Source organism: Oncorhynchus mykiss, chromosome 3 (genome assembly GCF_057628025.1).
Source record: "Oncorhynchus mykiss isolate SJ-2025 chromosome 3, ASM5762802v1, whole genome shotgun sequence".
NCBI classification, from domain to species: Eukaryota; Metazoa; Chordata; class Actinopteri; order Salmoniformes; family Salmonidae; genus Oncorhynchus; species Oncorhynchus mykiss.
This window is the reverse complement of record NC_143024.1, coordinates 22,636,012-22,662,730: the sequence shown is the minus strand read 5'-3', so window position 1 is coordinate 22,662,730 and position 26,719 is coordinate 22,636,012. Positions and strand designations below refer to the sequence as shown.

The window sequence follows — 26,719 nt, the reverse complement described above, 5'->3', positions numbered from 1 at the left end:
CATTAGACACGTTCCTCTGCACCAACATGTCAACAACACCATAGAAGTAGCATATACTGTATGTGCAGCTGAGAATATTACAGACAGAATGGTAATAATAGCCATCATACACCCTGACTCACCTTTGTGGCTGATGTACCTCTGGAGTCTGTCACTGTAGGGGCTCTCCCTCCTCTTACTGAGTAAAGACAACAAACCAGTGTTTCAGAACATTGCACTGTGTGTGTGTATGTGTGTGTGTGTGTATGACATGATCATGTATGTGTGGATAGGAGTTAAGGACACACTCACCTGCGGAACACAAAAACGACCACTATCGCCACAACGACCAGGAGGAAGGCTGCCCCGCCCATCACAGAACCAACCAATAGAGGGAGCCGATTCTGGATCTGCTTAGAACTCTCCTCTGAGAAAGAAAAAGTGAGAAGCAGAGAGCGATTTAGAGGGTGTGTTTGACTGTGTGTATGTGAGTGTGTGTGTGGTGCGTGCATTCGTGTGTGTGAGTTACCCAGGGCCAATGTAGTGAAGTAGACAGTATGACTGTAGGGGCCATAACCCCTCTCGTTGCGGGCCCTGATCTGGAAGGCATAGATGGAGCCAGGAGCCAGAGAGTTGATGGTCACTGTGTTGGTCTCACTGAACACACTCACTGCACTGTCCTCATCTGAACCCTGGGGGGGGGGGGGGGGGGGGGGGGGGGGGTGGCTCAGTCTCTGGGTGTATTTACTTGTGTATGTACTTGTGTCTACATGCATGTGTGTGTAGCCTGTACCTTGTCATAGTATCTGAGCTGGTACTCCAGTATGTCTCCATTGGGTCTGTCAGGCTGTGGCCAGGACAGGGTGATGGAGTCTGGGGCTCGACTCAACTGGTGCAGGCTAGGGACCAGAGAGGGTACTGGGAGAGAGAGAGATGGTGAGAGAGATATATGAGTTTTGTAAAGAAGAGGGAGGAAGAAAGAGGAACAGGTGTGAGAACACAAGCTGGCCTTGCCAGATCATGTAATTTCTGTATTTATTTATTTATTTCACCTTTATTTAACCAGGTAGGCAAGTTGAGAACAAGTTCTCATTTACAATTGCGACCTGGCATTGACCAGATGGGGGCAGCATGACACAGACTAGTGAATGAGCCAGCTCTGTAGAGTGCTGTATGGCCAAAGACTTGTATAACTAACCCAAGACAGATCAAAGCCTGTCGTTTCCAATGGGAGCAAATTGGTCATTGTAGGCAGAGCTAAGCACAAGCTAGTGAAATCCTATTGGAGCGTTCTAGCATTTATTTGCATATTTATGTTAGGGAACACCTACTCTGAAGTGCCTGTCTGTAATATCTAAATTAGCCCTTGCACTCTTAAACAACGCAATTTTTAGAAACGTTGGCAAAGGGTAAAGTCTACAAAACGCACTCCACTGTTTGTTACATATTATTGTTTTGGAAACGGAAAACTGTATGGAGATCAAATGTTTAATCGATGAGAAAATGAGCAGATTCTCAGCCACTGGGCTTACTCAAATCACCATATTTGGTAGAGTTGAAACGCCAACCAGATGCTTCCCATTTATACTTTGAAATATCTGTCTCATTGTTCTATCTGTGGTATGGACTTGCCTGCCAGACTTAGCTGTGTCACCACGGCTGGGAACAGGCTCAGTATGACTCTGTGGTTACAATGGTCATATCTATTAGAATTCATGTCATTTCACAACCCCAAATGCTTTCTCTAACTCACAGAAGGCAACACAAATAGAGGTTATAATAATACCTTTATTAGCAGATCTCTGCCCGTATGGGGAATTAAAAATAATTGGCTATAAGAAATGATTTATTTTCAAAAGGAGGAAAATAGCTAATTAAAAGTTACAGGTTTCTCTCTGTCTGTCTATAAACTGTCTGTCTATAAACTGTCTGTCTATAAACTGTCTGTCTATAAACTGTCTGTCTATAAACTGTCTGTCTATAAACTGTCTGTCTATAAACTGTCTGTCTATAAACTGTCTGTCTATAAACTGTCTGTCTATAAACTGTCTGTCTAAACTGTCTGTCTATAAACTGTCTGTCTAAACTGTCTGTCTAAACTGTCTGTCTGTAAACTGTTTGTCTGTAAACTGTCTGTCTATAAACTGTCTGTCTATAAACTGTCTGTCTATAAACTGTCTGTCTATAAACTGTCTGTCTATAAACTGTCTGTCTATAAACTGTCTGTCTAAACTGTCTGTCTATAAACTGTCTGTCTAAACTGTCTGTCTGTAAACTCTCTCCCACTCTCTCCGTCCCTCTTTATATCTCTCTTCTGAGCATAATGTGATATTGAGTTCAGAGAGCAGGACCGGAAAAGATGGAGAGCAGAAAAGAGAGAGAGATAGACACCCATACTCAAAGAAACTGATGCAGACACGCACGCATGCACGCACACACACACACACACACATGGACTGCACCAGATTTGACAGTTCTTGCTGTGAGATGTTACCCCACTCTTCCACCAAGGCACCTGAAACTTCCAGGACATTTCTGGGAGGGGGGGACAGCCCTAGCCCTCACCCTCCGATCCAACAGGTCCCAGACATGCTCAATGGGATTGAGATCCGGGCTCTTCGCTGGCCATGGCAGAACACAGACATTCCTGTCTTGCAGGAAATCATGCACTGTATGGCTGAGCAGTATGGCGGTGGCATTGTCATGCTGGAGGGTCATGTCAGGATGAGCCTGCAGGAAGGGTACCACATGAGGGAGGAGGATGTCTTCCCTGTAACGCACAGCGTTGAGATTACCTGCAATGACAACAAGTTCAGTCCGATGATGCGGTGACACACTGCCCCAGACCATGACGGACCCTCCACCTCCATATCGATCCCGCTCCAGAGTACAGGCCTCGGTGTAAAGCTCATTCCTTCGACGATAAAACCCAAATCCGACCATCACCACTGGTGAGACAAAACCGCGACTCGTCAATGAAGAGCACTTTTGTCAGTCCTGTCTGGTCCAGCGACGGTGGGTTTGTGCCCATAGGCGACGTTGTTGCCGGTGATGTCTGGTGAGGACCTGCTTTACAACAGGCCTACAAGCCATCAGTTCAGCCTCTCTCAGCCTATTGAGGACAGTCTGAGCACTGATGGAGGGATTGTGTGTTCCTGGTGTAACTCGGGCAATTGTTGTTGCCATCCTGTACCTGTCCCGCAGGTGTGATGTTCGGATGTACCGATCCTGTGCAGGTGTTGCTACACGTGGTCTGCCACTGCGAGGTCTGCCACTGTGATCTGCCACTGTCCGTCCTGTCTCCCTGTAGTGCTGTCTTAGGCGTCTCACAGTACGGGCATTGCAATTTATTTCCCTGGCCACATCTGCAGTCCTCATGCCTACCTGCAGCATGCCTAAGGCACGTTCACGCAGATGAGCAGAGACCTTGGGTATCTTTCTTTTGGTGTTTTTCAGAGTCAGTAGAAAGGCCTCTTTAAGTTTTAATAACTGTGACCTTAATTGCCAGTCTGTAAGCTGTTAGTGTCTTAACGACCGTTCCACAGGTGCATGTTCATTAATTGTTTATGGTTCATTGAACAAGCATGGGAAACAGTGTTTAAACCCTTTACAATGAAGATCTGTGAAGTTATTAGGATTTTTACAAATTATCTTTGAAAGACAGGGTTCTGAGTTTGTGAAAACGGCGCATTTCTAAATTTTGTTGAAAAAAATATGAAGCTAAAAAGTTTAAAAAATAAAAAATAAAATAAAAAGTGATTTTCAAACACTATGAGATTCACGGTGACGTGGGGAGCAAGACTAGAAACTTCTTGCAGGATTTGAAAATGACTTTTAATCCTACAGTGTAATGTTACAGAGAAGCCTTTTAACCACAGATCATAGAAACGCTGTTTTCATGTATGTAGACACTGGTTTGGTGCTGGAGATGAAAAGTGGCAGAAGGGCCCTTTAAGCCTGACTCATGCTCTCACCTGATTGGCTAGTAGTGAAATTGATGCTGATGAATTGAGGCGGGAAAGGACTCAGAGCTGAGACATCATTGACCGCTTGCACCTGTCAATCAACAGCAGCAAAACGTAAGACAAAGTTAGGTTAACTAAGTGGGTGTACATTTAATCCAGTATCTATATGAGGTAGGTGACTCTAATGCACAAGTTTTATACCTGTATGATGTAGGTGATGGGAAATGTAGTGTCTATAGGGGCTAGGTGATTAGGGAAGTTGTAGTTCTACCTGTATGAGATAGTTAACTCTAGTATTCATGGGAGTTGTAGTCATACCTGTATAAGGTAGGTGACTCTGGTGAGCAGGTTGTTGAGGGTGACCTTGGTCTGCTTGATGCCCGTCTGGGATGGGGTGAAGGTGACCGCCTCTCCACACCAGGAGCATGCCCCCGGGGCGGTGAAGGTGGCCGAGGGACAGATCCTACACACCACCCCATACCACACCTCGCTACGACCACCCATGTCCAGTGGAGGGCGCCAGCGAAGAGACACCCCACCATCACCACTCTCATACTCCCAGGAGACAGAGGTCGGAGCAGAGGGAGAGCCTGGAGGGGGGAGAGAGATATAGAGGGGGGGAGTGAGAGATTAAACATTTTGAACCTCTTTGGGTCAGTACTAGTGCCAGGATCAACACATTAAAACAGCACTCATCAACTCCAGTTGACACATGATCATATCTCAGGGACAGATAGAGAGAATGAGTGATGTCAGAGAGAGACAGAAAGAGAGGAGACAAATGGGGCTTAGAAAGTAAGGCACAATATATGTTAGTGAACAATAATCTAATAATAATCTTTAAATGTCATGTAGGAAGAGAGGAAGAGAGAGATGGATAAGAAGGGAAGGAAGGAGAGAGAGTAAGGGAGGGAGAAAGATGGAAGGAAAGAAAAGGGCAAATTAGAGGGATGAGTGCCTTCGGAAAGTTCACCCCTTGACCTTTTCAACATGTTCTTGTGTTTCAACCTGAATTTAAAATGTATACAATTGAGTCACTGGCCTATATGGCAATCCTAAATAAACTTTAGGAGTAAAATGTTGCTTAACAAGTCACATAAGTTGCATGGACTCTGTGAGCAATAATAGTGTTTATCATGATTTCTAAAATGACTACCTCATCACTGTACCCCGTACATACAATTATCTTGTAAGGTCCCTCAGTCAAGTAGTGAATTTCAACCACAAAGACCAGGGAGATTTTCCAATGCAGCTTTTGGTAGATGGGTAAAAAAGCAGACATTGAATATTCCTTTGAGCATGGTGAAGTTATTAATTACACTTTGGGTGGTGTCTCAATACACCCAGTCACTACAAAGATACAGGCATCCTTCATAACTCAGTTGCCAGAGAAGAAGGAAACCGCTCAGGGATTTTACCATGAGGCCAATGGTGGCTTTACAACAGTTTAATGACAGGAAAAGAAACTGAGAATGGATCAACAACATTGTAGTTACTCCACAATCCTAACCTAAATGACAGAGTGAAAAGAAGGAAGCCTGTACAGAATACAAATATTCCAAAACATGCATCCTGTTTGCAACAAGGTACTAAAGTAAAACTGCAAAAAAATTACTTCATGTCCTGAATACAAAGTGTTATCTATGGGGCAAACACAACACATCACTGATGTCACTTGTTAAATCCACTTCAATCAGTGTAAAGAAGGATCTTTAAGCCTTGAGATAATTGATGCATAGATTGTGAGAGTCCATTCAGAGAGTGAATGGGCAAGACAAAATATTTAAGTGTCTTTGAACGGGGTATGGTAGTAGGTGCCGAGCGCACCGATTTTAGTGTTTCAAGAACTGCAACGCTGCTGCGTTTTTCCACACTTAACAGTTTCCTGTGTGTGGTCAAGAATGGTCCACCACCCAAGAACATCCAGCCAACATGACAACTGTGGGAAGCATTGGAGTCAACATGGGCCAGCATCCCTGTGGAACGCTTTCAACACCTTGTAGAGAGCATGCCCCGTCCAACTAATTGAGGCTGTTCTGAGGGCAAAAGGGTGGTGCAACTCAATATTAGGAAGGTGTTCCTAACACTGGAGTTGCTCACCAAGAACACAGTGAATGTTCCTGAGTGGTGTAGTTACAGTTTTGACTTAAATCGTCTTGAAAATCTATGGCAAGACTTGAAAATGTCTGTCTAGCAATGATGAACAACAAACTTGACAGATCTTGAAGAATTTTAAAAAGAATAATGTGCAAATATTATAAGCCTCAAATATTGTGCCAAGACTCACAGCTGTAATCACTGCCAAATGTTATTCTAACATGCATTGATTCAGGGGTTTGAATACTTATGTAAATGACATATTTCTGTATTTACAAAAATTCACTGTCGTTATGGAGTACTGTGTATAGATGGGTGAGAGAGAAAAATCTATTGAATACAGTTTGAATTCAGGCTGTAACACAACAAAATGTGGAATAAGTCAGGGGGTGTGAATACTTTCTGAAAGCACTGTGTATATTATATGTGCTGAAGTAGATACTTATCTCTGGATAAAAGCATTGGCTAAATGACTCAATATATATATAGCTTTTCAATCAGACAGATCTATTTGTTACGTAATGCTGCTAGTGCATGTAGCTAATCTGTGTCGCACACACACACACACACACACACACATACACACACACACACACACACACACACACACACACACACACACACACACACACACACACACACACACACACACACACACACACACACACACACACACACACACACACACACAGCTCACTTGTGCAGGCGGAGGAGTTGACGTCGGCTGGTGCTCTGTAGAAGCCGCTGCGACACTCACACACACGCGATCCCTCCTGACTGGTCCTGCTGTTAGACGGACACACTGAACACGGAACCGAACCCAACACCGACTTAAAGTACCCCACTGGACATTCTGCAGAGAGAGAGAGAGCGACAGGGTGAGAGAGAGAGAGAGAGAGAGAGCGAGAGAGAGAGAGAGAGAGAGAGAGAGAGGAAGAAAGAGAGAGGAAGAGAGAGACACAGAGAGCGAGAGAGAAAGAGAGAGAGACACACACAGAGAGAGAGAGAAAGAGAGAGAGAGAGAGAGACACACACACACAGAGAGAGAGAGAGTAAGAGAGAGACACAGAGAGAGAGAGAGAGAGAGAAAGAGAGAGAGACACACACAGAGAGAGAGAGAGAAAGAGAGAGAGACACACAGAGAGAGAGAGAAAGAGAGAGAGACACAGAGAGAGAGAGAGAGAGAGAGAGACACACACAGAGAGAGAGAGAGAGCGAGAAAGAGAAAGAGAGAGAGAGAGAAAGAGAGAGTGAGAAAGACACATTTTTGGGTCAGTACTAGTTCCAGGATCAACACATTAAAACAGCACTCATCAACTCCTGTTGACACATGATCCTGTCTCAGGGACAGATAGAGAGAATGAGTGATGTCAGAGAGAGACAGAGAAAGAGGGGGGAGACAAAAGGGGCTTAGAAAGTAAGGCACAACATATGTTAGTGAACAATAATCAATTAAATTAAATGTAATGTATTTATGCTGTACAGATCATACTCTACTTGTCTATTCCAAATATAACATTATTAGTTGCCGACACTCTGAATAAGATTCAGCTGACTAAACGACTGCTTCAAAAGAAAACCGCTAGACTTAATAAATCACAATTGTCATTTTGTGGCCTAGTTTCAGTCATATCAATGTGAGTGTTGTTTTATGAATATACCAGTGACTTGTGACCTCAACATTCCACTGTCTGCCCTTAATATTGAATAATAGACAGATAAAATCATTAAATTACTTGTTTAAAATATGGTTAACTCTCTCTGAACTTACTGTAATGCAGTGAGATATTCTGCCTATACTGTAGCTCTCTCTGAACTTACTGTCATGCAGTGAGATATTCTGCCTATACTGTAACTCTCTCTGAACTTACTGTCATGCAGTGAGATATTCTGCCTATACTGTAGCTCTCTCTGAACTTACTGTCATGCAGTGTGATATTCTGTCTATACTGTAGCTCTCTCTGAACGTACTGTCATGCAGTGAGATATTCTGCCTATACTGTAGCTCTCTCTGAACTTACTGTCATGCAGTGAGATATTCTGCCTATACTGTAGCTCTCTCTGAACTTACTGTCATGCAGTGAGATATTCTGCCTATACTGTAGCTCTCTCTGAACTTACTGTCATGCAGTGAGATATTCTGCCTATACTGTAGCTCTCTCTGAACTTACTGTCATGCAGTGAGATATTCTGCCTATACTGTAGCTCTCTCTGAACTTACTGTCATGCAGTGAGATATTCTGCCTATACTGTAGCTCTCTCTGAACTTACTGTCATGCAGTGAGATATTCTGCCTATACTGTAGCTCTCTCTGAACTTACTGTCATGCAGTGAGATATTCTGCCTATACTGTAGCGCTCTCTGAACTTACTATAATTGTCAAGGCTGTGGGTAACTGGTGAAAGGAGTCAGGCGCAAGAGAGCTGAGATGCGTGGACAAGGTATTTAATACAAGATAACACCAGTATTAACACAATGCTCTGGTGCGGTAAAAATACCGGTACCACCGGTACCACGAAATAAACGGGCATAATAACAAAACCCGGCAACAAAATACCAACCTGAAAAATAAACCAAACACGCACACAAACATGGAGTAAACCAGAGGGTTAAATAATGAACATGTAATGGGGGAATTGAAACCAGGTGTGTAGAAACAAAGACAAAACAAATGGAAAATGAAAAGTGGATCGGTGATGGCTAGAAGGCCGGTGACGTCGACCGCCGATCGCCGCTCGAACAAGGAGAGGGACCGACTCCGGCGGAAGTCGTGACGGTAATGTAGTGAGAGATTCTGCCTATACTGTAGCTCTCTCTGAACTGAGAGATTCTGCCTTGTTTCCTAGAATGCACTTACTGTAAGGCCGTGTTTAAGTGTAGAGCTGGGCCCTGAGTGTTTGAGATCGCCTAGGACAGTGTCTGATTCTGCCTAGGAGTGTGCACACTGCACAGTGAACGACATGTCTTCTCAAGCAGAGTCAGGCCCTGAGTGTCTCTACGGTTCTGATTCAGTCTGTGTGTAGAGACAGAGTCTGTACGAGTCAGAGAGTAACAGAACACCTACAGTAAGTGTGTCTATGAATGCTGTTTCAGACTTGAAGAGTGCATGTCTCTGTCTAATAAGAGTCTGCTGTTGCAGAGAGCGAGAGAGAGAGTGAGAGTGAGAGAGAGCGAGAGATAGAGAGAGCGAGAGAGACATTGTGTTATGAGTCATATGAGATCGTATAAAAACGTTGTTTTTTTATTCTTGAAAATATTCCCCCGAACACTTTTAGCATGGTCTGTTCATTATGTTAGGTGATAACTAGGGGGGTTTATGAGACAGACACAGAACAAGATAAAGAGAGAGAAAGAAAAAGGCATGTGTATCTGTCATTGTGTGTGTGTGTGTGTGTGTGTGTGTGTGTGTGTGTGTGTGTGTGTGTGTGTGTGTGTGTGTGTGTGTGTGTGTGTGTGTGTGTGTGTGTGTGTATGTGTGTGTATGTGTGTGTGTGTGTATATCTGTCATTGTGTGTGTGTGTGTGTGTGTGAGACGGTCCTTGGACATGGTGGTCTGAGTGCTCTGCTGCGGTGAACACCACTCATGTCCTCTGACCTTATTTAGATAACCTTTTCACCAGCATTTACCACCTCCAAAGGTTGACAAGAGGTGTGTGTGAGTGTGCGTCTGTGTGTGTGTGCGTGCGTCTGTGGGTGTGTTTGAGAGAATGCATGTGTACAGGGAGACAGTAAAAGAGAGAGAGGGAATAGAGGAGACGTGGAGAGACAGGGGAGATGTTTAAACAGATAAAAGGCTTCCTGTGTTCTCACTTGTCTGGAAGAGCACAGATCTACTCTCAGACACAGGCGTGAAGTCGGAGACGGGTGGGAAGATAGAGAGAGGGAGGGAGAGAGAGAGAGAGAGAGAGAGGGAGAGAGATGGAGAAAGAGTGTGAGAGAGAGAGAGAGAGAGAGAGAGAGAGGGAGGGAGGGAGGGAGGGAGGCAGGCAGGCAGGCAGGCAGGGAGAGAGAGAGAGAGAGAGAGAGAGAGAGAGAGAGAGAGAGAGAGAACTTGCTAGTGGAAAAGAGGAAAGAAGAAAAGGGACAGACAGGAGGGCGGATGAGAGAGTAGGAGAGAGGAGGAGAGAGGAGGAGAGAGTAGGAGAGAGGAGGAGAGAGTAGGAGAGAGTAGGAGAGAGGAGGAGAGAGGAGGAGAGAGGACGAGAGAGTAGGAGAGAGGAGGAGAGAGGACGAGAGAGTAGGAGAGAGGAGGAGAGAGTAGGAGAGAGGAGGAGAGAGGAGGAGAGAGGACGAGAGAGGACGAGAGAGTAGGAGAGAGGAGCAGAGAGGAGGAGATAGGAGGAGAGAGGAGCAGGGAGGAGGAGAGAGGACAAGAGAGGAGCAGAGAGGAGGAGAGAGGAAGAGAGAGGACGAGAGAGTAGGAGAGAGGAGCAGAGAGGAGGAGATAGGAGGAGAGAGGACAAGAGAGGAGCAGAGAGGAGGAGAGAGGAGGAAAGAGGAGCAGGGAGGAGGAGAGAGGACAAGAGAGGAGAGAGGAGGAAAGAGGAGCAGTGAGGAGGAGAGAGGACGAGAGAGGAGGAGAGAGGAGCAGAGAGGAGAGAGGACAAGAGAGGAGCAGAGAGGAGGATAGAGGAGGAGAGAGGAGGAAAGAGGAGCAGGGAGGAGGAGAGAGGACAAGAGAGGAGAGAGGAGGAAAGAGGAGCAGGGAGGAGGAGAGAAGATGAGAGAGGAGGATATAGGAGGAGAGAGGAGCAGAGAGGAGAGAGGAGGAGAGAGGAGCAGAGAGGAGGAGAAAGGAGGAAAGATGAGGAAAAAGGAAAAGAGAGGAGGAAAGGGGTTAGAAAGAGAGAGAAGAAGTACTGGTAGAGGAGTGGAGAGAAAAGGGAATTGTTCCATCCATCTTTCATGTCTCTGGCACACATTACCAGATGTGTTCCATAGGGCTGTGACACGGAACACGACTTCACTACAAAACTTCCCCCGCTGTTTCTATTGCCAACAATAACCCACACTTTCTATTTTCCCTCCCCTTCACCCCTCTCAGCCAATCACACAGCTTCTATTACTGCTCCCTCTCCTGCCCTCTGCCCCACAACACAACACAATGGACGGTTAATACAGCTTATGTCCATTATGAACTGGAGGCCTGTATGTCTTTACATTACCACTCACTATACTGAGGGAAGGAGGAGGCCCGCATGTCTTTACATTACCACTCACTATACTGAGGGAAGGAGGAGGTCCACATGTCTTTACATTACCCCTCACTATACTGAGGGAAGGAGGAGGCCCGCATGTCTTTACATTACCACTCACTATACTGAGGGAAGGAGGAGGCCCGCATGTCTTTACATTACCACTCACTATACTGAGGGAAGGAAGAGGCCCGCATGTCTTTACATTACCACTCACTATACTGAGGGAAGGAGGAGGCCCGCATGTCTTTACATTACCACTCATAATACTGAGGGAAGGAGGAGGCCCACATGTCTTTACATTACCACTCACTATACTGAGGGAAGGAGGAGGCCCGCATGTCTTTACATTACCACTCACTATACTGAGGGAAGGAGGAGGCCCGCATGTCTTTATATTACCACTCACTATATTGAGGGAAGGAGGAGGCCCACATGTCTTTACATTACCACTCATTATACTGAGGGAAGGAGGAGGCCCTCATGTCTTTACATTACCACTCCCTATACTGAGGGAAGGAGGAGGCATACATGTCTTTACATTACCACTCACTATACTGAGGGAAGGAGGAGGCCCGCATGTCTTTACATTACCACTCACTATACTGAGGGAAGGAGGAGGCCCGCATGTCTTTACATTACCACTCCCTATACTGAGGGAAGGAGGAGGCATACATGTCTTTACATTACCACTCACTATACTGAGGGAAGGAGGAATGAAGGGAGAGGGAGGGTGAGGAACAGGGAGGGAGAGAGAGGTAGGTACTGAAGTTATAGAGGATGGGGGAGGAGAATGAGTCAATAATAAACACACATTAACAAACAGCAGTGGACACTGCAATGCATTAACACTGACCGAGAGAGAGAGAGAGACAGAGAGAGAGAGAGAGAGAGGGCTAGAGGGATGTAGAAAGGAAAGGGGGATGGGACTGAAATGGTGGCAGAGAAAAAGAGAGGGACACAATGAAAGAGAGATAAAGACAAGAAGAGAGTAAGATTGGAAAGAACCAAAGATGAATAATAGGCATAAACAAAGGGAGAGAGAGAGAGAGAGAGAGAGAGAGAGAGATGGATGGATGGTAATGAAATGCCGTTGACATGGTACTTGGTATTTAGATCACTGACCCAATTTCTACTTCTCTCTCTCTGCCCTCTCTCCCGCTATCTCTCTCTTATGTCCTCATTCTCTCTTTTGCTCCCAGCATTCTAATTTGACACACACACACATGCACACACAGATTTGTCCTAGTGCAGATGCAGCCACACACAGGAGACATGAATACACATGGTTCCATGAGCATATATCTTGTTCCCTTCTGTCTCTGTCTATCCTCTCCTCTGTCTCTCCTGTCTGTCTCTCTCTATCCTCACCTCCCTTTCTCCCTTCTGTCTGTCTCCATCCTCTCCTCCCTCTCTCCCTTCTGTCTCTCTATCCTCTCCTCCCTCTCTCCCGTCTGCCTCTCTCTATCCCCTCCTCCCTCTCTCCCGCATGTCTCTCTCCATCCTCACCACCCTCTCTCCCTTCTGTCTGTCTCTATCCTCTCCTCCCTCTCTCCCTTCTGTCTCTCTCTCTATCCTCTTCTCCCTCTCTCCTGTCTGTCTCTCTCTATCCTCACCTCCCTCTCTCCCGTCTGTCTGTCTCTATCCTCTCCTCCCTCTCTCCCTTCTGTGTCTCTCTATCCTCTCCTCCCTTTCTCCTGCCTGTCTCTCTCTATCCTCTTCTTCCTCTCTCCCGTCTGTCTCTCTCTATCCTCACCTCCCTCTCTCCCTTCTGTCTGTCTCTATCCTCTCCTCCCTCTCTCCCTTCTGTTTCTCTCTATCCTCTCTTCCCTCTCTCCTACCTGTCTCTCTCTATCCTCTCCTCCCTCTCTCCCTTCTCTCTCTCTATCCTCTCCTCCCTCTCTCCCATCTGTTTCTCTCTATCCTCTTCTCCCTCTCTCCCTTCTGTCTGTCTCTATCCTCTCCTCCCTCTCTCCCTTCTGTCTCTTTCTATCCTCTCCTCCCTCTCTCCCTTCTGTGTCTCTCTATCCTCTCCTCCCTCTCTCCTGCCTGTCTCTCTCTATCCTCTTCTTCCTCTCTCCCGTCTGTCTCTCTCTATCCTCACCTCCCTCTCTCCCTTCTGTCTGTCTCTATCCTCTCCTCCCTCTCTCCCTTCTGTCTCTCTCTATCCTCTCCTCTCTCTCTCCTGCCTGTCTCTCTCTATCCTCTCCTCCCTCTCTCCCTTCTCTCTCTCTATCCTCTCCTCCCTCTCTCCCATCTGTTTCTCTCTATCCTCTCCTCCCTCTCTCCTGTCTGTCTGTCTCTCTCTATCCTCACCTCCCTCTCTCCCTTATGTCTGTCTCTATCCTCTCCTCCCTCTCTCCCTTCTGTCTCTTTCTATCCTCTCCTCCCTCTCCTCCCGTCTGTCTCTGTCTATCCTCTCCTCCCTCTCTCCCGTCTGTCTCTCTATATCCTCCTCCCTCTCTCCCTTCTTTCTCTCTCTCTCTTTCCTCTCCTCTGTCTCTCCCATCTGTCTCTCTTTCCTCTCCTCCGTCTCTCCGGTCTGTCTCTCTTTCCTCTCCTCTGTCTCTACCGCCTGTCTCTCTATCCTCTCCTCTGTCTCTCCCATCTGTCTCTCTTTCCTCTCCTCTGTCTCTCCCGTCTGTCTATCTCTATCCTTTCCTCTGTCTCTCACGTCTGTCTCTCTATCCTCTCCTCCCTCTCTCCCGTCTGTCTATCTCTATCCTCTCCTCTGTCTCTCACGTCTGTCTCTCTATCCTCTCCTCTCTCTCTCCCGTCTGTCTCTCTTTCCTCTCCTCTGTCTCTCCCGTCTGTCCCTCTTTCCTCTCCTCTGTCCCTCCCGTCTGTCTCTCTTTCCTCTCCTCTGTCTCTCCCGTCTGTCTATCTCTATCCTCTCTTCCCTCTCTCCTGTCTGTCTCTCTTTCCTCTCCTCCATCTCTCCCGTCTGTCTCTCGCCATCCTCTCCTCCCTCTCTCCCGTCTGTCTATCTTTATCCTCTCTTCCCTCTCTTCCGTCTGTCTCTCTTTCCTCTCCTCTGTCTCTCCCGTCTGTCTCTCTTTCCTCTCCTCCCTCTCTCCCGTCTGTCTCTCTTTCCTCTCCTCTGTCTCTCCCGTCTGTCTCTCTTTCCTCTCCTCTGTCCCTCCCGTCTGTCTCTCTTTCCTCTCCTCTGTCTCTCCCGTCTGTCTCTCTTTCCTCTCCTCCGTCTCTCCGGTCTGTCTCTCTTTCCTCTCCTCCCTCTCTCCCGTCTGTCTCTCTTTCCTCTCCTCTGTCTCTCCCGTCTGTCTCTCTTTCCTCTCCTCTGTCTCTCCCATCTGTCTCTCTTTCCTCTCCTCTGTCTCTCCCGTCTGTCTCTCTTTCCTCTCCTCTGTCTCTCCTGTCTGTCTCTCTTTCCTCTCCTCTGTCTCTCCCGCCTGTCTCTCTTTCCTCTCCTCCCTCTCTCCCATCTGTCTATCTCTTTCCTCTCCTCTGTCTCTCACGTCTGTCTCTCTTTCCTCTCCTCCGTCTCTCCCGTCTGTCTATCTCTATCCTCTCCTCCGTCTCTCCCGTCTGTCTATCTCTATCCTCTCCTCCCTCTCTCCCGTCTGTCTTTCTTTCCTCTCCTCCCTCTCTCCCATCTGTCTCTCTTTCCTCTCCTTCCTCTCTCCCGTTTGTCTCTCTTTCCTCTCCTCCCTCTCTCCCGTCTGTCTCTCTTTCCTCTCCTCCCTCCCTCTCTCCCGTCTGTCTATCTCTATCCTCTCCTCTGTCTCTCACGTCTGTTTCTCTATCCTCTCCTCTCTCTCTCCCGTCTCTCTCTTTCCTCTCCTCTGGTCTGAACAGGTCTGAACATTTAACACTATCTAGTTCATATCAGATAGCTGTCATAATATCAACATGGTGCTACATGACCTGGAGAAAGATATTTCCTAGACATATTGGGCTCCCGAGTGGTGGTCTAAGGCACTATATCTCAGTGCTAGAGGCGTCACTTACAGACACCGGTTCGATTCCAGGCTGATTCACAACCGGCCGTGATTTGGGAGTCCCGTAGGGCGGCACACAATTGGCCCAGCGTCCTCCAGGTTAGGGTTTGGCCGGGGTAAGCCGTCATTGTAAATTAGAATGTGTTCTTAACTGACTTGACTAGTTAAATAAAGGTTCAATACAAATATACATAACATAACGCAGATCAAACATATAAGGTACACTCTTAGACAAAAAGGTTCCAAAATGGTTCTTCGGCTGTACCCATAGAGAAACCCTTTTTGGTTCCAGGTAGAACCCTTTTGGGTTCCATGTAGAACCCTCTGTGGAAAAGTGTTAAGGGATTTTTATGAATAATGACTAAATTATGTATACATTTAAATCAGAACTATGACTAAACAGAATACTACTATGTTACTGTATGGATGTATGAATCTTATTATAATCATAATACTGAATATAATGTGTGTAGTTTTCATCCAGAATTAGAAGGACTGTCTGATCCTTGTCAGAAACGAATGGAGCTATCGTCAGACTGGCTGGAATGCTGTGTTCCTTACAGGACATCCTGTCTCTACACAGGGAGAGGAGAGACCTTGGGCTAGTAGTAGATTATTTAACAGGTAGTGGACAATGTGGGAAGGCTTGTGAACTATACTGCCATTGTATCGGAGTGGAGGAAGGACAGAATAAAATCTATGACGTCATTTTTAGCATACTTTATATAAATTGTACTATGATCAGTACTCTCGAGAATAAACGCCATTGATTGATTTTGAGACTGGTCTCTGTCAATTTTATGCAAATAAGCACCTTACAAATTCTTAAAAATGGGCAGAGTGTTTTAATTGAATTGGTTAATGAAAATATAGGAATGAAATTCCTTTAACAAAAAGGTTTTACATGGAACCAGAAATAGTTCTACCTGGATCAAAAGGGTTCTTCAAAGGGAGAGCCAAAGAACCCTTTAAGGTTCTTGATAGCACCTTTTTTCTAAGAGTGTATACTAAGCCAAATGAAATGAAACATCAGGTTCTTAACGCTCACATGACACTCAATAGCAATTGGTTTTAAACCAATTGATCAAGCAATGTAACACACCAATCAGACAGTATAGCAACATATAAGTCTACGTATATGACACAAACCAATGGTACACACGCCATATGATGAGTCACTCCTAATAGTACTAGCAGCTGATCCAGAATCCCTGCAGTCACATGGTCCCCATGGTGAATACATCCTAGATCATTACATAAATCTATGGACATTCTCCTTGCCTAATCTGTCAAGCAAATCCAATATTCTACTATCCATAGTACACTCCTAACCAATAGTCCGCACTAGGGCACTCTCTCACCGTGTTTAAAATTCCCACAATATCTTGCTGCAGGGTTTGAATTAAATCAGGACAGCCCCATTCACATTAAAATATATTCAACGGCACCCCATAGCGAGCTCTAAATATTAGACCCATGTGAATGAATATTTACATATTTTAGTTAACAGGGACATTGCACAATAATTTACATCTCAAAAAACACTGACGTAAATTAATCCGTAGTCCTGGGCAAATGACATTCACCAGAACAACCACAGTCCTGGAGAGGTACTGAAGATAAATGCATGTTCATAAGAAAGTTTAGTGTTGAGGAACATATTTCATCAGTGTGAACTTGGGAACTGTCTTAAGGAATATATATCATCATTGTTAACTTCTTGCTCCTACTTGAGACGTCTGCGTCTGGGAACTGTCTTCAGGAATATATATCATCATTGTTAAGGGAACTGTCTTAAGGATGTTACGGTTTTCTTCGGGTGAAGTAGAGTCGGACCCAAATTCAGCGTGGTATTCGTGATACATGTTTAATAAAGAATAAACACGAACAATACAAAAACAGTAACGTGAAAACCTATACAGCCTATCTGGTGACAACAAACACAGAGACAGGAACAATCACCCACAAAACACTCAAAGAATATGGCTGCCTAAATATGGTTCCCAATCAGAGACAACGATAAACACCTGCCTCTGATTGAGAACCACTCTAGACAGCCATAGACTTACCTAGAAAACCCCACTAAGCCACAATCCCAATACCTACGAAAACCCCAAGACAAAACACACCACATAATAAACCCATGTCACACCCTGGCCTGACCAAAATAATAAAGAAAACACAAAATACTAAGACCAGGGCGTGACAAAGGAATATATATCATCATTGTTAAGGGAACTGTCTTAAGGAATATATATCATCATTGTTAAGGGAACTGTCTTAAGGAATATATATCATCATTGTTAAGGGAACTGTCTTAAGGAATATATATCATCATTGTTAAGGGAACTGTCTTAAGGAATATATATACAGTTGAAGTCAGAAGTTTACATACACTTTAGCCAACTACATTTAAACTTAGTTTTTCACAATTCCTGACATTTAATCCAAGTAAAAATTCCCTGTCTTAGGTCAGTTAGGATCACCACTTTATTTTAAGAATGTGAAATGTCAGAATAATAGTAGAGAGAATGATTTATTTCAAATTTGATTTATTTCATTACATTCAGAGTGGGTCAGAAGTTTACAGACACTCAATTAGTATTTGGTAGCATTGCCATTAAATTGTTTAACTTGGGTCAAACGTTTCAGGTAGCATTCCACAAGCTTAAGTTGGGTGAATTTAGGCCCATTCCTCCTGACCGAGCTGGTTTAACGGAGTCATGTTTGTAGGCCTCCTTGCTCATACAAGCTTTTTCAGTTCTACCCACAAATTTTCTATAGGATTGAGGTCAGGGTTTTGTGATGGCCACTCCAATACCTTGACTTTGTAGTCCTTAAGCCATTTTATCACAATTTTGTAGTATGCTTGGGGTCATTGTCCATTTGGAAGACCCATTTGTGACCAAGCTTTAACTTCCTGACTGATGTCTTGAGATGTTGCTTCAATATATCCACATAATTTTCCTCCCTCATGAAACCATCCATTTTGTGAAGTGCACCAGTCCCTCCTGCAGCAAAGTACCCGACAACATAATGCTGCCACCCACATGCTTCACGGTTGGGATGGTGTTCGTCGGCTTGCAAGCCTCCCCCTTTTCCTCCAAACATAATGGTCATTATGGCCAAACAATTCTAATTTTTGTTTCACCAGACCAGAGGACATTTCTCCAAAAAGTACCATCTTTGTCCCCATGTGCAGTTGCAAACCGTAGTCTGGCTTTTTTATTGCAGTTTTGGAGCAGTGGCCTCTTCCTTGCTGAGCGGCCTTTCAGGTGATGTCGATATAGGACTCATTTTACTGTGGATATAGATACTTTTGTACCTGTTTCCTCCAGCATCTTCACAAGGTCCTTTGCTGTTTTTCTGGGATTGATTTGTACTTTTTGCACCAAAGAACCTTCATCTCTAGGAGACAGAACGCATCTAATTCCTGAGCGGCACGACGGCTGCGTGGTCCCATGGTGTTTATACTTGCGTACTATTGTTTGTACAGATGAACGTGGTACCTTCAGGCGTTTGGAAATTGCTCCCAAGGAAGAGGTCTTTAGATTTTTCCATGATGTCAAGCAAAGAGGCACTGAGTTTGAAGGTAGGCCTTGAAATACATCTACAGATACACCTTCAATTGACTCAAATGATGTCAATTAGCTTATTAGAAGCTTCTAAAGCCATGACATAATTTTCTGGAATTTTCCAAGCTGTTTAAGGCACAGTCAACTTAGTGTATGTAAACTTCTGACCCACTGGAATTGTGATACAGTGAATTATCAGTGAAATAATCTGTCTGTAAACAATTGTTGGAAAAATGACTTGTGTCTTGCACAAAGTAAATGTCCTAACCTACTTGCCAAAACTATAGTTTGTTAACAAGAAATTTGTGGAGTGGTTGAAAAATGAGTTTTAATGACTCCAACCTAACTTCCAACTTCAACTGTACATCATCAGTGTTACAAGAACTATGTGACATGGAACTGACGTGGACCTCCTTAGAAAGCCCCATGATGTAAAAGTCTGTTTCATGTCTGGGTGAACAGGTGTAATTGTGTCTCATGCTCAGTCATGCTTCTGCTGAGCATACACTCCCCCCCCCCCCCCCCTCTCTCTCTCTCTCTCTCTCGCTCTCTCTCTCGCTCTCTCTCTCTCTCTCTCTCTCTCTCGCTCTCTCTCTCGCTCTCTCGCTCTCTCGCTCTCGCGCTCTCTCTCGACGCCAATGGAGAAAACATCTAGTGTAGGTCTTCTGCTTAGGAGAGAACAGAGTGCTGCTTGTCTCCTGCTCTGTTCCCTGTCATCATTAGAGGATCTGTTAGGAGTCACTGGTTCTGGTGGCTGAGCTGGTTAGAGCGCGGATGGTGCTTGTAACACCAAGAGGTTGTGGGTTTAATTCCAGCACAGATCCCTTCTAATGAACAGCTTAATATTAAGTCCATTTGGATTACTTATCATTCATCAGTTCAGATCTTGAATGTGCCTGGAACCCCCTTAGAGCCGTACAGCTGAGTTCTTGGTGTCTACACAGATATTTATACCGGAGCCTCAGAGACAATGTAGAATAAAAACCTTTAGCGACCACGGCCCAGCAACCGTCTCAGCTATCAGTTTTTTCATCCAAACAACTAAACAGGGACAACAATGGCATGACGTTACATCCACATCATTAGTCAATGACCTGATCAACTAAACATTATCACAGAATAATTAGAACACAAAAATCCCTGTGTGGGTGGGGCTGCCACTCCTTCTGATCTGTTTATCCCCATCTGGAAGGCCAAACCACTGAGCCACAGAGTGGCGTTGGAGTGGTTATTTCTCAGTAAATATCAATCAAAGTGGGACAAACCGTGTGAGTGGCGGGGAGAGCCCAGATGTAAGCCATTAGAGCATGAAGACATTTCACAGTTGACTTGGTTCAGAGTGGCGGTATTAATGAATCTGTTAGCTAGCTTGGGACTGGGAGGCCCCTGACCAGCCCTGGTCTGGCCTGTGGAGGAGAGGGTAACAGATAACCCCACAGAGAACTACTGGACTGGACCTTTACTGGACCTTTACCTTCAACTGTCAACCGACAAGGGAGAACACACACACACACACAGCACCACACAGCCTCCCGCTGTCCACATCTCAGTCAATACCCCTTCCCCCTCTCTGTGTCTCCTTACTTTCCTCAGACTTTCTGCTTGCTCAATTCCTTAAGTCGTTAACTTGTGTCCACTTATCCCCTCTCTCCCTCCCTCCATCTCCCCCTCTCTCTTTCCCTCTCCCGCTGTGGTTTCTGTCACTTGTTCACAGACGAGTGGCCATTACATCACTATGACCTAAATGTGTCACATCCCTCCCTCCCTCCCTCCCTCCCTCCCTCCCTCCCTCCCTCCCTCCCTCCCTCCCTCCCTCCCTCCCTCCCTCCCTCCCTCTACCTCTCTTTCTCTCCTCCTTCTCTCAATCTTCCATGGTGTCTTTCTTGAGATTTCTCCAAAACATATCTTTCTCGTTGACCCCTTTTCAGGGTGCACACTGACCCAGACTATAGTGTAGTGTCCATGTCCCTGCAGTGTGTGTGAGTGTGAGTGTGAGTGTGTGTGTGAGAGAGAGAGAGATAGAGAGATAGAGAGAGAGAGAGAGAGAGAGAGAGAGAAAGAGAGAGACACACAGTGTGTGCTAACATTCTGGGTCAAGTGGGGCTTGTTGAAGCAGTAGTTGAGCTCTTGGTCTCTTATTCCCCTGAGTTCTGCTCCCTTCCTGCTCCTTCAGTTAAAACACCACCAACACAGAGACCACAACACAAAGCCCTCATCTCCTACTTATGCTCCCAAACATAAACACCTATTCATTTATGTAGGATATTGCTGACACAGTCTCATAAAATATTTGCCCATCATCAACCCCCCCCCCCCCACAACACACACACACACCCCACATGGCCATTGTCTGTCCCTGCCCTCCTTCCCCTGTCCTCTCAGTCAAGCTGGGCCAGTGATCAGAGTGACAGCAGCAGTTCCATCTCATATTGATCCAGAAAGTTAGTGACACAAGAGACAGGAGAACTGACAGGACAGGAGACAGGAGAACTGACAGAACAGGAGAACTGACAGGACAAGAGACAGGAGAACTGACAGAACAGGAGAACTGACAGGACAAGAGACAGGAGAAATGACAGGACAAGAGACAGGAGATCTGACAGGACAGGAGAGAACTGACAGGACAGGAGACAGGAGAAGTGATAGAACAAGAGACAGGAGAACTGACAGGACAGGAGACAGGAGAACTGACAGAACAGGGAGCAGGAGAACTGACAGAACAGGACACAGGAGAACTGATAGAACAGGAGACAGGAAAACTGACAGGACATGAGACAGGAGAACTGACAGGACAGGAGACAGGAGAACTGACAGGACAGGAAACCGGAGAACTGACAGAACAGGAGACAGGAAAACTGACAGAACAGGAGACAGGAGAACTGACAGGACAGGAGACAGGAGAACTGACAGGACAGGAGACAGGATAACTGACAGAACAGGAGAACTGACAGGACAAGAGACAGGAAAACTGACAGGACAGGAGACAGGAGAACTGACAGGACAGGAGAACTGACAGGACAGGAGACAGGAGAACTGACAGGACAGGAGAACTGACAGGACAGGAGACAGGAGAACTGACAGAACAGGAGAACTGACAGGACAAGAGACAGGAAAACTGACAGGACAGGAGACAGGAGAACTGACAGGAGGGGGGACAGGAGAACTGACAGGACAGGAGACAGGAGAACTGACAGGACAGGAGACAGGAGAACTGATAGAACAGGAGACAGGAAAACTGACAGAACAGGAGACAGGAGAACTGACAGGACAGGAGACAGGAGAACTGACAGGACAGGAGACAGGAGAACTGACAGAACAGGGTTCAGGACAACTGACAGGAGAGTGGACAGGAGAACTGACAGGAAGGGGGACAGGAGAACTGACAGGACAGGGGTCAGGACAACTGACAGGAGAGTGGACAGGAAAACTGACAGGAGGGGGGACAGGAGAACTGACAGGAAGGGGGACAGGAGAACTGACAGGACAGGAGACAGGAGAACTAACAGGACAGGGGTCAGGACAACTGACAGGAGAGTGGACAGGAGAACTGACAGGACAGAAGACAGGAGAACTGACAGGACAGGGGTCAGGACAACTGACAGGAGAGTGGACAGGATAACTGACAGGAAGGGGGACAGGAGAACTGACAGGACAGGGGTCAGGACAACTGACAGGAGAGTGGACAGGAGAACTGACAGGAAGGGGGACAGGAGAACTGACAGGACAGGGGTCAGGACAACTGACAGGAGAGTTAACAGGAAAACTGACAGGAGGGGGGACAGGAGAACTGACAGGAAGGGCGACAGGAGGCTAAAACTTTAGTTATTGTTAAATTTTGTTGGTCCTTTGACATTTTAGTGTGTGTGTTTTAAGTTTAAAAAGTATACCAGACTTGTTGAACTCACCTAAGCAGGCAGATCTGTTTTGATTGGGCTCATATCCCTCTTCACAGATGCACCCACCCACCGGCACCATCCATTCACCTTCTGCGTTGCAGTGCATGCGAGGGGCGGAGCCTCCCTGTGCTTGGCTGTGGGGAACACAAGTCCCAGACACAGGGACCAGGGCGGTAGGCTCCGCCCCTGAGGGTGTGGCCGGATAGGAAGCAAGATAGCGATTGGTTGCTGGGCAGCGGCGGTAGAAGATGGACACACCCATGAGAGAGACACATGCGCCGCTGTCGACGATGGCCAGGACGAATCTGAAACAGGGTTCAAGGGTCATAAGATGTTAACTTATTATCAGGCTTGAACTGCACCGTTGGTTAAGGGCTTGTAAGTAAGAATTTCACGGTAAGGTCTACACTTGTTGTATTCGGCGCATGTGATAAATAAAGTTTAATTTGATTTGAAGGACCACTAGATAGGTGACAGTGTGGGTTTAGGTGAGTTAGTTAGTTACCATACACTGCTGCCTACAAAGTGGCAAAGGACTATTTGTCATAAGCGATGAGCATGGTTTGAATATGGGAATTTTCATGAATTTGTTTCAAATGTTCTCGTACAGTACCCATTGCGTGTGAGCGGCGCGAAGCTGCGGGTCTTGATGTTGACCCGACGGTAGCGGTCTGGTTGGTACTGGTGAGGCAGGCTGGGCTCCACCTTGGTGAAACTCTTATCTGCTGCTATGGTGTCAATCTTCACCCAGCCCTCCCTCGTGTCCTTCTCTCCACTGGACGGCTGGACAGGGATGGGAAAGGGGGATGGGGAGGAAGAGAGGGAGGAGAGGGGGATGAGAGAGAGGGATCATGTATTACATTTCATTGTGGAAATTAAAATGTGAGTGATTAGGGAGAAGGATAAGATAAAGGGCATGTAACAGTTGATTCAAGTATTTAAGAGTATGCAACAGTTAGCTCTGAGGGTACTCATTGAGTCAAATATAAACAGTCGCGGACCAGTGACAGTCTGTGTTTTAATCTAATCTAATTCTCCCCAGTTTCAAGATAACCATGCTAACTTCCCCCAGAGACTCAGACTCCTGGCCTTCCTGCTGATCCCCACTCTACATTCCTCTACACTTCACTCATCAGCCTCTTATTTGAATTTTTAAACAGTATCTAACTTTCCCCAAGGAGAAATGTATTCATTCACAAATACTGCATCCTTCCCTCTGCACACGACACGCGGACGCAACAAGAGCTCAGCACCCTATCGACTCGGCAAAACAGCTCTGTAACTGCTCTCCTACAAAGCACTGATGTGAGATGAGAAATGTAGTTTATTTAATGAGATTGAGGGGTTGAGAATGAGAGGAATGTTATGGCATCATTGTTTCCTTGCTTTTGGAACTTGCTTTGGAACATGCAGAACTACATATTACTAAAATGGGATATTGGGAATTGTAGTCTTTATGCTCTACGTCTTGACAGATGTTTTTAGAAACTATAAAGAGACCATTTGTCTTGGCTTAAAATGGCTTAAACTGTTTAGTATTAATCAAAAAGGTGTCAGTTTCACTTCAAGTAAAAAGGTTTGACAACATTGCCATATACAATTCAAGTCAGTTTTTGATGTCCCAATACCTTGGCATCAGGTTCATGAACTGACATATAAAACATCAATTGACACATCAATTTGTTCATTTCATTGTAAGCCATTATATAAAATACTTGCTACAAAAATAACGCTCAATATATGGGGCATTGGACAGTCAGCCTTGTGTAGACACGAGGAAACACAATCCATAGAACATATTTTCTGGTACCGTACATCAGTGGTTCGCTTCTGGAGACAGGTCCAGGAATGGTTGTCCTGTCATAACTACAACTACAACCTTATCAATATGGATAATGTAGCTAGTGTGACCATACTGTCAGTGTTAAGCAAGCTATCTATCTTTATTAATGGCAACGTCAGCTTATCAATGCTAGCTATCTTTATTAATAGCAACGTCTACAAGCTAGCTAAAATCTAATCTGGTTGAAGCATTGTTCCGAACAAAAAGCACATCAACTAGGAACATGTGTATGTGGCATTACACATACAATAAGAAGGTGGGATGTTAGTGGCATTGTGGGAAGTGTAGTCTTTCTGCCCTACCTCTGCATTCCATGTCCTCTCCAGCTCTCTCTGTGAGTCGGCCTGTTTGTAGTAGAGGGTGAGTGTCTCTCGACAGGAGGGCGAGGGTGAGCGCAGGCTGGCACAGTCCCGCACGGAGAAACGCAGCGTCACAAAGACTCGTGGTGCCGAGAAGCGGAAGAGGAAGGGTGTGGCCAGCCAGTTGTCCTGGAGACGGGGGTTCTGGTTGATGTTGCAGACCTCAAAGGTCCGGATGAGTCTCCCCCGGTCATCCAGGACACTGACCTCATCCCACTGAGAGAGCGAGAGAGAGGGGTTGAGAGAGGGGGAAGAGGAGAAGACAGAGAGAGTTATAACTTTATGGATCACTGTATGGGACTTTCTAGGTTATCCTAGAGGTTGGATAGGTTAAGTCCAAGAAGGATTGTACTTTTAGCTTGGTGATGAGTCATTATCAGTATCGCTGCACCATCTGAAACTCCCTCTTCATTTGTGTATGCTGTGGGTGTTTGAAATGTGATCTCACTTAACGTGGGATGAGGAATAAATAGGAGTAGTTATTAAAAAACAACAGTACAAAGACTCACAGGCAATACCTTTTTAATATAGATTGTAAAACAGTATTAGGACATAAGAGAAGTATTCTTCATCATGAAATCTGATCAACTGATAAGGTCTAGCACTAAGAAATATCTATCGCAAGAAGAAATATCGCCAAATTGAATAAGGCATATTGCTGTGATTCCCATTGACTGAGTTCCTTGTTCACTAAACTCAGTCAGACTTGATGGTAGAGATGATAAGTGGAGCTGAGTTATCACCAGGAATATTCGTGCCTGTAGAGAACAGTGGGTAGAGTCTCTCAGTAAAGGTGCAGCCAGTGAAAGAGTAGATATGAGACCTGGCATCCACATCATAAAAGAAAACCTCACCCTCCTCATAATCCACAAACACCCCCACCTTCTGGGGCTTCTTACTCAGGGAGAGGTTGACCCAATGCCCAGCGTATGCCTTGTATTCATTCATATTCCACTGCCCTACAGTCCAATATCCATCTACAGGACTTGGTGATTCATCACAATCATTCCTGTTGATGGACTCTCTAGCCACTCTCTAGCCAAACTCTCTAGCCACTCTCTAGCCAAACCCACATAGACTTCCCCTTCACCTGCACCTCATAATAGAATCTCCCTGAGGAGAACCTCTTATTCCCGAAAACACAGGCATTATTATCAAACCTCTCTGGGTTGGCTGGGAGATTCTGTTTTATGCTTCCAGATCTCACTTGTTTCCAGTCCTCAGACAGGATGAGTTTTGTATTCGCTATATGAGGGTCCAGAGTCACATTCACTGCACACTACTGTGTCCTCTTCAGATCAACATCACACAACTTCTCCATCTCTTTATTCAGTATTTCACAGCTGAGACAGCACTCCTCATAGTCCCCACACACAGACCACTGTGGACACTGATCTCAGACCAGTACTTGGAAGGTGGAAGGGTGGTGCAGATGGATGGAGAGCTCTGGAGGAGGAGGAGATCAAATCAAATCAAATCAAATCAAATGTATTTATATAGCCCTTCGTACATCAGCTGATATCTCAAAGTGCTGTACAGAAACCCAGCCTAAAACCCCAAACAGCAAGCAATGCAGGTGTAGAAGCACGGTAAAGGTGAGATGATCTTAAATATCTGAGAGCTGCTCCAGCTCAGTGCTTCTCATCTGTAACTCAGTGATTTCCTGCCTCAGCTCTTCAATGATTATTTCAGCCTGCTTCTCTGCTGCTTTAAGTTTCTTCTCTATCTCCATAATGACCTCAGCCTGCTTCTCTGCTGCTTTAAGTTTCTTCTCTATCTCCATAATGACCTCAGCCTGCTTCTCTGCTGCTTTAAGTTTCTTCTCTATCTCCATAATGACCTCAGCCTGCT

The 26,719-nt window shown here is 45.6% G+C and overlaps 1 protein-coding gene across 3 annotated transcripts in view; it reads right to left on the bottom strand.

Annotated features, from left to right (window-relative positions):
- ephb6 (eph receptor B6) overlaps positions 1-26,719 on the bottom strand; it is a 75,083-nt gene that overhangs the window by 3,979 nt on the left and 44,385 nt on the right. For all 3 annotated transcript variants that reach the window (XM_036968791.2, XM_036968793.2, XM_090225135.1), the window contains exons 3-12: positions 24,812-25,084; positions 23,280-23,449; positions 22,676-22,971; positions 6,739-6,894; positions 4,263-4,534; positions 3,954-4,035; positions 773-897; positions 509-671; positions 292-406; positions 123-178 (exon numbers count right to left, since the gene is read on the bottom strand). In XM_036968791.2, coding sequence (XP_036824686.1) covers positions 123-178; positions 292-406; positions 509-671; positions 773-897; positions 3,954-4,035; positions 4,263-4,534; positions 6,739-6,894; positions 22,676-22,971; positions 23,280-23,449; positions 24,812-25,084 — 1,708 coding nt within the window. The remainder of the gene's footprint in view (positions 1-122; positions 179-291; positions 407-508; positions 672-772; positions 898-3,953; positions 4,036-4,262; positions 4,535-6,738; positions 6,895-22,675; positions 22,972-23,279; positions 23,450-24,811; positions 25,085-26,719) is intronic.